Below are 11,675 nucleotides of genomic sequence, written 5' to 3' on the forward strand. Positions count from 1 at the left end.
GCTTGGTGTGTAAACAGCTAATGAACACACAGAATGAAGCAGTGTTCAATTAGAGTCAAATAATGATTCGACGCCTGCTTCTCTCTCTCTCTCTTTCGTTCGCCCTGCAGAAACTGGCGGTCAGAAGTTGTCCCATCGGGACGCCCAAACCTTTGTCGCTCATCAAGCCTCCCAGTCAGGGCATCACCATCTCTGTGGTGCCGGCCAAGGCTCCCGTTTCCATGGTGACCGCACACATTAATGGACAGAAGGCGGCGAGCTCGGAGGCACTACAGACGTCCCCCATCAACCTCGGGACCGGTGGCAGGGCAGCGGCTGGAGTCCAGTCGTTCAGCAGCAGGAGAGCCGGAGAGCTGCCTCCCTCTCAGGTACGCCGTCGCCATAGTAACACCTGTCACACCTGCACAGGTGACTTGCTGGCAAACCGTGGCAACTACACACGTAGGTGTGTATACAGAGTGCCACTGTAGTTAGGAGTTGACTGAAGTATGTTTCGAGTACTTTTGTTGGGCTTCGCTGGAGCGTCTGTGTCTCAGTGGCTGTTGGGATTCCAGCCGCAGCGTCAGGACTCCGCCTCCTCGCTCTGTATTCAGCTCCCATCACCTCCATCAGCGTGCAGACTGGATTACCGTTTAGTGCTGGACGTCCCGCCCCTCAGAGGGACGAGCACCAAGACTAGTTTATGATCTGAATCACCAACGCTTAAATCCTAAAACCCCACTCACTGATTCCACATAAAATCCTGAATGTTTCAGTCTGGATGTGACCGCTGGCGTCCAGTGGGCGGGGCTGCACACAGGTTTGAGAGAGGTTTTTTTTTTTTCTTTTTTCAGGAGTGACACTGATGATGGTAGATCCTGGTGTTTGTGGGCTCTCAGACAGACGTGGTGGTTTGTGTTTTCTCCACGTGCACAGCTGCTGTTGTTCCACTGACACTTCACCGGCGGAGTTCATCCGTCACAGCTGAATGTAATAAAAAGCTTCTTATTGGGAAAATGGAGTGTGAAAGCTCGCAGAGCTGACAAGGCTTCAGACAGCGCCCTCTGCTGCCCTTCAGAGGAACAACAGCAGTTTCAGCACAGGAAGAAAACCATTTTCAACTCATTGATATAGTTATAAAATGTTAAACATTGCCCATAATGCTTTAAAAACTTTGACTTTAATTTCATTATAAGTCAAAGAACACCAAAGACATTCATACAATATGGAGCAAAACCTTCAGGCACCTGAGAATTTTGATTTAAAAAATGATTTTTTTTTTTCATTAGTGTTACAACAGATTATTACATGAAAGTCCAAATAAAATTAAAACTCCAGTTTCCTTTGTTTACTTGGTACACAGTGACTACACAAAAAAAAATCAACAAAATGATGTCAAAGTTTTATCGTTTAAATCAAATGATTACTAAAGTTGAATAGCAGTGGCATGTTTTTAACTCATTCATACTTAGAAATATTACTTCATACTAAACAGCTTTTTTTATTTTACAAAGTTTCTGTTCATTTTTTGCGTTATTTCAGAGCTCAGTGCATTTGAGCGCCTTACAGGGCAACACGCCACCATAGATCATGTGATCTATGCTCACGCAGCCGTACTGAACGGCAACTTCCGCATTGCATGAACGGCAAATAAATTGAACCTTATGTTTTAATAGGTGTGCTCTTTCCTTTTATTACGTCTGTCTACACATATTATACCAACATGGTGTTTCATTGCTGTGTGTACAATTGCGCGAGCCTTCAAAAGAAGGGTTCCGGGGTACATTTTTATCCTTTTCCCACTGATGGAGCGGTATGAAAAGTGACAGTTTTAAAGTTCTCCGTTGCATCTTTATGCAATTTTTCTGGATTAATTTGTCCCCCAACGAGCTCTTCTTTCTACAGTCACCAGCTTCCAAACCCAAAGGTAAGGTGTACAGTTTCCTCCATGAATTGCAGGTCATTTGAGCGACTCTGTTGTGAAGTTGCTCATATTTGTGGACTTTTCTGCCAAACGTAGTTGATCCGGAGGTGCTCAGGTTTACTTCTGCACACTATTTGGAATGATTCTTATAAAATAATTAGAAGAATTAAAGTAAGTCTTGGATTCACCTAATGTGTCATTTAGGGATTAATGTGGAGAAACATTTATTTGTTTTTTTAACTGAACTAAACTGAACCTCTCGTCCGTTCTGTACTGAACATTTAAATCCAGAGTGACACGTAATCGTGTTCACACCACAGCAACCTCGTCTGAATCGCAGGACGACGACGAAACCTCATTTTCTGCTGCAGAGCCAACAAATAAATGTAAAAACAGTATTTTGCTCACACTTTGGAGGACAAGGCCTCCCAAAGCGAAGCTGCTTAGCAGCGGAGAAAAGAGGCTGCAATTACCAAAATGAAAGACCGTGCACTGCAAGAATTTTCATCCAGGCGGTTACCATGGAAACAGGCTTCCTCCTCCACGTCCCTTTGCTGCAGCACAATAGCGTGGAAAGAAGGGATTATTACAGAAGAAGAAAAGAGGGGAGGGGCTGAAGTTTTTCTTTTGTCACAGATGGAATAAAAATATAGCAGCCAATCAGAAGCTGCAATCAGAACTTCTAAAAACCAATCACATGACAGTAAATCAGCCAAATTTTGCAATTTTGAAACAAAACAAAAATCATCTTACTGAAGTCTTAAAAATAAAAATTTCAGGACTTGATGTTTACTGTTTAGTTCTGCGTTGTGTACAAGAGGGCGGAGTTTGACAAAATCATCCCCGCCTCTTTCCTCTGGATGTAACGTGACGATTTAGCTGCAAATGAATGAGAACAGATTAAATCTCAGATGTTTGACTTGATTTGGACTTTGTTGCAGATGCTGGGTGCTCTCACTGCTGTGCCCATCAAGGTGCCTCAGGTCGGCTCCCTGCACCGGCTGGCAGGACAAGCAGCCACTGTGCTACCTCAGGTACGGCCACACGGGGGCGCCCCTGCCAACACACTTTTCTGACTGACAGCTTTACCAGTATTAGAGCACAAAACGTATGATTTGTCCTGATGGTGGCACTAGACTGAGCACACAGTTTAGGATGTCCCAGACGAGATCATGTTGAACTCAGCCGGGTTGTTATCAAAGCTAGTGTACACATGCTAACATCAGCAGCCATTCACTTCTGATGTTTAGCATGTACAGTATGTTAGCAGGTTTATTACATGAACAAGTAGAATAGTGACAGTTAGTATGGTGAGTGGCGCAAGAGCTTATTCAAACCAGTGATGAGTGGGTGTTACCATGTAACAGGACATGTTTACTGGAGCAGCATCAGATGGTTTTTATTCCAGCACCGTTCAGAATGTTGGTCTCTAACGGACTCTACGTCTTCCTCCAGGTCAGGCCAAAGACCCAGATTCCCGACAGCCTTCCCCACAGTCCCTGTCAGGAGCTGCAGCCGCTTAGCCTGCAGAGGGCGACGGCTGTGGTCAGTCCTAAAAGCCAGGGCCCAACGCTGCCCACCGCCAACTGCACCTTCAACACCGAGTACCAACCCAATGGACAGGCTGACAGCTCGCCGCCGCCCACCATCTTGACAGTGGCTGCAGACTCTAACAACCCTACCCAGCACGCCTCGGCAGGCCCTGGCGTGGCGTACGCCATCATTGCTGCTTCTCCCGCCTCCAGTAACGGGATGTCAACTGTCAGCGAGGCTGTGAAGGTGAAGCCACACCCTCACGCCCTCAGTAACAATGCTAGCATTGGATTAAAAAAAAAAACAAAAAAAAAAAACTTTAAAAACAAAATTATCAGAGTTCAGATTATATTTTGATTTGGTTTATTTCCAAAAGTAGAACTCAGAAGTAAAATTCAATCTACACTAATTAAGCTTATTTTATTTTAACCCCTTAACGCCTGAATTTATATAGCTGTATATAAAAAAAATGTTTTGTGTGTGTTTTTGCCTTTAAGTAGATGGTAAATAATGTTGAGATTATTAATTTCACTTTTGCACAAAAAATAAATAGTAATTTTGGTAATAATTTGTTATAATAATAATAATAATGGTATGTTGCAAATTTGCGACAACAGGCATACTGGTCAATTTGGTATGTTGCATATTTGAGTCAAATATTGTAGCATATATGCGACGATAGGCGTTAAGGGGTTAAAGGTAAAAATTCTATAACCCAAATCAGAAAAAAATTGTAACCATACTGAAAATGCAAAACAACAAAAAACAAACCCACAGCAATCCTGAGATTTACTTTGACTTTTATTTTGTTGCAGACATTATGAAGCAACAATATTTTATATTTTTTTTCTGGTCAACTTAATTTCATTTAATATTCATCTGTTCATGCATTTCAGGCCTGCAACACATTCCCAAAACAGTTGCGACACTAAAGTATTTTCCACTCTGTAAGGTTGCCGTTCCTTCTCATTTAAGATGTTTTGGTGATGACACCAAGCGATGAAGCGTTTTAGGTGTTATTTTGTCCAGTTCTTCCTGCAAACATGTCTTCGGATGCCCAACTATACGGGGTCGTCATTATTGCATTTGTTTTGTTTTTTTCCAAAATTCTCCACACATTCTCTGTTGAGAACCAGTTAGGCCGGTCCTGTTCCCAGACCCTTTTCTTCACAGTGATGTCTTTGTAATGAATACAGAATAAATTCTAACACAGAAAAAAATGCACAGACGTCCCTCCGACAAACGGCGTTTCTGGTTGTACGTGTTAATGTTTCTATGCCGTGTCTGTGTTTGGGTACCAGGTGATAATAATCCAACCACAGGCCCCCAGCAGCACCGAGGGCCCGACTGTGATGCAGGCTGACCTTTCCTCCCAGGAAGCCCCGCCCACCCCATCACTCCCAACACCAAAAAAGGAGGAAGATCCAGAGGTAAGAAACTATATAAGGAAAGTGTTTTGGGGCCACATACGTTTTCCTCTCAAATAATACAATTCATATTTATGGGGGATAAAATGACTCGGCTGTTGATGGTTCGTAATATAAATCTGATTGTTTATTGGAGTCGTCACGGTTCCCGTTTTTCTCTCACAGAAAGTCGCCTTCATGGTTGCCCTCGGCCTCGTTACCACGAATCAGCTAGAAGGTGAGTTTTTTTTTTCTCTCTCTCTCTCTCTTTAAACAAATCCTAATTTTATCCAAACTTGACGATAAGGCAAGAAGCCACCTGGATAACTCCACCTAGCCTGTGATGTCATCACCTGTGGCTACAGTGGAGCAATTTTTACAGTTAGTTTTTTTATATTAATAATTATAAGAATAAACGTTCACGAGGCTGAAGACACTTTTAGATTTGTTGGTAAAATATTTGAGGTGTTTGAAAAGTTTTTTGTTGCCCCCCCCCCCCCCCCCCCCCCCCCCCAGAAATCCAGACAAAGCGTCAGGAGAGGAAGAGACGAAGCACAGCTAACCCCGCCTACAGCGGCCTGTTTGAACCAGAGGTCAGAGTCAAAAAAGTGACACAATAAATGATCATTTCACAAAATGTATAAATGGAACAGTGAAGACAATCATTTATTTTGTCTTCCTGTTTGTTTGTTTTTAACACTTGTAAAAATCAACTTTATCCACATTTAAGCCCTGTTTGGATTTGTGATGCATTCAGGTGCTGAAGAAAGGATTTTTTTTTTTTTTTTTTAACATTCAGGTACAGTTTCATGCTGACTTCTGTAGAAATGAAGCTGTTTTTTTTTTTGCAGAGGAAACGTCTCCCATCGAGTTTCCTGAACAGCGCCCTCTTCCTGTCAGCACAAGGTAAACAAGAAAAATAATTTTTTAAAAGTTTTTTTTTTTTAGCTCATGCAAGCATAATGGGAGTTTTTATTCAGGCTTCTGCATGGCTGTGATCTCTAACCTGTGTGTGTGTGTGTGTGTGTGTGTTACAGTTGAGCATTAAAAAAAAATATTTCAAATTGAACAAAATTGTTTCTGTTCAATAAATATGATGCAATAATCAAAATTCAGCAGTCAATCAGAATTAAAAAAGATAAGAAAAGCAGAACATGAAATTTAATCGCTCCTCCAATGAAATTAATAATCAGTCATCTTTAGTGTCTTCATCTGTTTGGATCAGTGGTTTTCAAATTGTTGAATGTTAAGATTCAGAACTGCAACAAAACAGACGGTGTATGGTGTCAGGGGGCGGGGCCAGAGTCCAGACGTGTGATTGGCCGGTGTGATGTGAAACACTGGTGTGGGTGTGTCACTAACATCTGCTCTGCTTCCGTCCACATGCTAGACTCTGAGGACCTCTGCTGGAAGGTAGGTGACATAACCGTTCTGCTGGGACTGGTTTCGGGTTGAGCGCTCACAGGCGGCATGGCAACAGATGGAGAGGTTGCTGAACAAACCGTAATGAAACAGAGTTAAAGAACCGAAAAACCTGTGTTTTGGTGATATAACTAAGGAACCTCTGATTTGACATTTAAAACCAGTGTGGCCAATATTTGTCTCTCTTCATAATCGCGCTCTGACATTCAGGCTGTTTTTGGTTGGTTTGTTTGTGTCGTTTTTTAAAGTTAACAGCTCTTGGCGTTTTGTGTTGGTGACAGGACGACTTGGAGCATGAGGAGCTCTGTGCCGTCTGTAAACAGGACGGCGAGCTGCAGCCGTGCCACAACTGCCCTCAAACCTTCCACCCAAACTGCCTCCACCCGCCGCTCAGAACCCCGCCCAGGGGGCCCTGGTACTGCCCCAAGTGTCAGAAGAAGGTACGGCAGCAGACAAAACTTTTCATGTAGACGTTTGGCAGCACATCAGAAACTGTCACCATGCAGGGTCAGGTTGAACATCATGATAATAACCAAACGGCAGATCATCTCCTGCTTGAACTAACTGGGAACTCTTGGTGTCTTCTCCAGGTTCTGAACAAGGAGAACACGTCATGGCCACAGAACTTTGTTCAGTCCTACATCACACACAAGTCTGGTAAGAACAGGGTTCTGCTGGAACTGGTTCTGCTCTGTGTTTGGGGACTCATGGTAGTTCCTGCTAAATATTACTTTAAGCTTATCTCTCAGAAGGTTTAACAAAACATTGCAAGAGTCTTTACATTCATCACGAGGTGGGGTTTTTTTTATGTGATTTGAAAAAAGCCATATTTCGCAAAACTGTAAAGGAAAGACTTTTCTGCTATTACAGGTCACATGACATCCTAAACAGCAGAGTGTGGCCGGACAAAGGGATGCAGAACTCCTTAAATCAGTTGCAATATTTGAGGGTTTTTTTTTTTTTTTTCAAATACAAGTTTCCATTACGTGTTTTCGTTTTGAAATAACACGATGTGGTTGGTAACAGAAACCCGCAGTCGCCCTGCCTGCACTCTCTTCTTCACCTCTGCACCACACTCTCCATTTGTTTGGACAGTTGACCCCAAGTATTTAAACTCATCTACTTTCACCACCTCTACTCCTTGTAACTGCACTATTCCACTGGGCTCCCTCTCATTCACACACATGGACTCAGTCTTACTCCTGCTGACTTTCATTCCCCTTCTCTCCAGAGCATATCTCCACCTCCTTACAGGCTTGACTCAACTTGCTCTCTACTCTCACTACAGTTCACAATGTCACCTGCAAACATCATAGTCCATGGAGACTCTTGTCAGATCTCATATGTCAACCTGTCCATCACCATTGTGAAAAAGAAGAGAGTCTGAGCTCATCCTTGGTGTAATCCCACCTCCACTATTATAAGCTGTTATGTTATAAGCTGTCATTCCTACTGTGCATCTCACTGCTGTCGCACTGTCCTTGTACATGTCCTGCACTACCTTCACATACTTCTCTGCCACCCCAGATACGCTCATCCAACACCACAACTCTTCTCTTGGCACCCTGTTATAAGCTTTTTCTAAATCCACAAACAGTGCAACTCTTTCTGGCCTTCTCTGTACTTCTCCATCAGTACTTTCAGAGCAAACATTGCATCTGTAGTGCTCTTTCTCACCATGAAATCATATTGGTGCTCACAGATCTTCACGTGTTCTCTAAGCCTAGCTTCTACTCCTCTTTCCCATAACTTCATGCTGTGTCTCTGTACTTACTGTAGCTCTGCGCATCACTCTTGTTCTTAAAAATAAGAACTAGCACATGTCATCTCCAATCCTCAGGCATCTCTCCTAGACACTTCCATGCCTGGACCAACTGTCTTTCCGCTCTTCATCCTCTTCATAGCAGCCCCCACTTAATCCTTACTAATCTCTTGCACTTTCTGATTTACGTTCTCCACATCATCCAGCCTTTCAGCCTTTTTTCACACTCTCATATTCTTCATTCACCAGCTCCTCAAAGTATTCCCTCTACCTTCTCAACATACTCTCTTTGCTTGTCAACACATCACCATCTGCATGTTTTACCACCCTAACCTGCTGCACATCCTTTCTAGCTCTGTCCCTTTGTCTGGACAATCGGTACAAGTCCTTTTCTTCTTCCTAACTATTCAACTTCTAATACAGCTTGCAATATGCCTTTTCCTTCGCTTTTGCCACTTCTTTTCATCTTATGCCACATTGCATTGAAATGATCAGACAGAACTCCCTTCTGTCTGATCATTTCTTAATAACATTTACATTTACTCTGATGGACTACCCAGCAGTGGGGAATAAGTTTCATTACACTAGAAGTCTTTCAGAAAGCGCTGTAACTAGGTTTAAGGATATGATTCCTTCTTTATGTTCTCTAATGCCATATACCAACACAGTGCAGAGTAGCTACCTAAACTCTGTAAGTGAGATAGAGTATCTCGTCAGTAGTTTTACATGCTCATTGAAGACAACTTTGGATGCTGTAGCTCCTCTGAAAAAGAGAGCTTTAAATCAGAAGTGCCTGACTCCGTGGTATAACTCACAAACTCGCAGCTTAAAGCAGATAACCCGTAAGTTGGAGAGGAAATGGCGTCTCACTAATTTAGAAGATCTTCACTTAGCCTGGAAAAAGAGTCTGTTGCTCTATAAAAAAGCTCTCTGTAAAGCTAGGACATCTTACTACTCATCACTAATTGACGAAAATAAGAACTCCAGGTTTCTTTTCAGCACTGTAGCCAGGCTGACAAAGAGTCAGAGCTCTATTGAGCCCAGTATTCCTTTAACTTTAACTAGTAATGACTTCATGACTTTCTTTGCTAATAAAATTTTAACTATTAGAGAAAAAATTACTCACAACGATCCCAAAGACGTATCGTTATCTTTGGCTGCTTTCAGTGATGCCGGTATTTGGTTAGACTCTTTCTCTCCGATTGTTCTGTCCGAGTTCTTTTCATTAGTTACTTCCTCCAAACCATCAACATGTCTATTAGACCCCATTCCTACCAGGCTGCTCAAGGAAGCCCTACCATTATTTAATGCTTCGATCTTAAATATGATCAGTCTATCTTTATTAGTTGGCTATGTACCACAGGCTTTTAAGGTGGCAGTAATTAAACCATTACTTAAAAAGCCATCACTTGACCCAGCTATCTTAGCTAATTATAGGCCAATCTCCAACCTTCCTTTTCTCTCACAAATTCTTGAAAGGGTAGTTGTAAAACAGCTAACTGATCATCTGCAGAGGAATGGTCTATTTGAAGAGTTTCAGTCAGGTTTTAGAATTCATCATAGTACAGAAACAGCATTAGTGAAGCTTACAAATGATCTTCTTATGGCCTCAGACAGTGGACTCATCTCTGTGCTTGTTCTGTTAGACCTCAGTGCTGCTTTTGATACTGTTGACCATAAAATTTTATTACAGAGATTAGAGCATGCCATAGGTATTAAAGGCACTGCGGTGGTTTGAATCATATTTATCTAATAGATTACAATTTGTTCATGTAAATGGGGAATCTTCTTCACAGATTAAGGTTAATTATGGAGTTCCACAAGATTCTATGCTAGGACCAATTTTATTCACTTTATACATGCTTCCCTTAGGCAGTATTATTAGATGGCATTGCTTAAATTTTCATTGTTACACAGATGATACCCAGCTTTATCTATCCATGAAGCCAGAGGACACACACCAATTAGCTAAACTGCAGGATTGTCTTGCAGACATTTCCTCTAGGCTGGACTATTGTAATTCATTATTATCAGGTTGTCCTAAAAGTTCCCTGAAAAGCCTTCAGTTAATTCAAAATGCTGCAGCTAGAGTGCTGACGGGGACTAGAAGGAGAGAGCATATCTCACCTTCATTGGCTTCCTGTTAATTCTAGAATAGAATTTAAAATTCTTCTTCTTACTTATAAGGTTTTGAATAATCAGGTCCCATCTTATCTTAGGGACCTCATAGTACCATATCACCCCAATAGAGCGCTTCGCTCTCAGACTGCAGGCTTACTTGTAGTTCCTAGGGTTTGTAAGAGTAGAATGGGAGGCAGAGCCTTCAGCTTTCAGGCTCCTCTCCTGTGGAACCAGCTCCCAATTCAGATCAGGGAGACAGACACCCTCTCTACTTTTAAGATTAGGCTTAAAACTTTCCTTTTTGCTAAAGCTTATAGTTAGGGCTGGATCAGGTGACCCTGAACCATCCCTTAGTTATGCTGCTATAGACTTAGACTGCTGGGGGGTTCCCATGATGCACTGAGTGTTTCTTTCTCTTTTGCTCTGTATGCACCACTCTGCATTTAATCATTAGTGATTGATCTCTGCTCCCCTCCACAGCATGTCTTTTTCCTGGTTCTCTCCCTCAGCCCCAACCAGTCCCAGCAGAAGACTGCCCCTCCCTGAGCCTGGTTCTGCTGGAGGTTTCTTCCTGTTAAAAGGGAGTTTTTCCTTCCCACTGTTGCCAAGTGCTTGCTCACAGGGGGTCGTTTTGACCGTTGGGGTTTTTACGTAATTATTGTATGGCCTTGCCTTACAATATAAAGTGCCTTGGGGCAACTGTTTGTTGTGATTTGGCGCTATATAAATAAAATTGATTGATTGCATTGCAGCCCTGTCTACTTTCTTCATCTCTCCAACTATCCCAATTCTTTTTGCAAATCTCTTTCTAGTTATACTTTCTTGGATATCTTCATTCCACCACCAAGTCTCCTTGTCTTCCTTCCGCTGTTCAGATGTCACACCCAGTACTGTCCTAGCTGTCTCCCTCACCACATCTGCAGTATTTTTCCCGTTGTCCAAAATCACTTCCCCTCCATCCAGTGCCTCTCACCTGCTCACTGAATTTCACACAACAGTCTTCCTCCTTCAGCTTCCACCATCTCATCCTTTGAGTTCTCACTCTCTTCTTCTTCTTCACCTCTAAAGTCATCCTACAAACCACCATCCTATGGTGCCACCACCTTACAGTCTCCAGCCTTATTTAACATAAACATTATCAGTAAATTATTACTAAACAGTTTAGTATTATTAATGTTTGTTAATTAATGGAGTAATAAGCATGAACTAATTATTATTTTAATGAGTTACCCATAAAAAAAGGAAATAATACAAGTTCATGACTGTTGTTTTGTCCAAAGCCTATCGCCATGGAAATGTGCATTAAATATGGATTCTGAGTTAGTGGGACAAATATGACGGTGTGTCGTCACGGCGTTCACACGTGTTTCTGTGTGCAGTGCGACAGGAGGAGAAGCGACGGCTGCTGAGACGAAACGGAGAGTTGAAGAAAGAGTGCGCTCACCTGGAGGAGGAGGACAAGAACCTCAATAAGACATTCAAAGTAAGAAGCCAATGTTGCCCCCTCCAGGTCACAACGACAACGGCA

At 42.4% G+C, this 11,675-nt stretch overlaps 1 protein-coding gene across 2 annotated transcripts in view; it reads left to right on the forward strand.

The window, feature by feature from the left end:
- Positions 1 to 11,675, forward strand: part of phf21b (PHD finger protein 21B) — an 81,135-nt gene that overhangs the window by 65,384 nt on the left and 4,076 nt on the right. For both annotated transcript variants that reach the window (XM_034163072.1, XM_034163073.1), the window contains exons 3-13: positions 111 to 368; positions 2,845 to 2,937; positions 3,359 to 3,682; positions 4,738 to 4,866; positions 5,029 to 5,080; positions 5,359 to 5,435; positions 5,694 to 5,748; positions 6,233 to 6,255; positions 6,546 to 6,704; positions 6,855 to 6,921; positions 11,527 to 11,630. In XM_034163072.1, coding sequence (XP_034018963.1) covers positions 111 to 368; positions 2,845 to 2,937; positions 3,359 to 3,682; positions 4,738 to 4,866; positions 5,029 to 5,080; positions 5,359 to 5,435; positions 5,694 to 5,748; positions 6,233 to 6,255; positions 6,546 to 6,704; positions 6,855 to 6,921; positions 11,527 to 11,630 — 1,341 coding nt within the window. The remainder of the gene's footprint in view (positions 1 to 110; positions 369 to 2,844; positions 2,938 to 3,358; positions 3,683 to 4,737; positions 4,867 to 5,028; positions 5,081 to 5,358; positions 5,436 to 5,693; positions 5,749 to 6,232; positions 6,256 to 6,545; positions 6,705 to 6,854; positions 6,922 to 11,526; positions 11,631 to 11,675) is intronic.

The sequence above is a fragment of the Thalassophryne amazonica genome, chromosome 22, assembly GCF_902500255.1.
Source record: "Thalassophryne amazonica chromosome 22, fThaAma1.1, whole genome shotgun sequence".
Classification (NCBI taxonomy): domain Eukaryota; kingdom Metazoa; phylum Chordata; class Actinopteri; order Batrachoidiformes; family Batrachoididae; genus Thalassophryne; species Thalassophryne amazonica.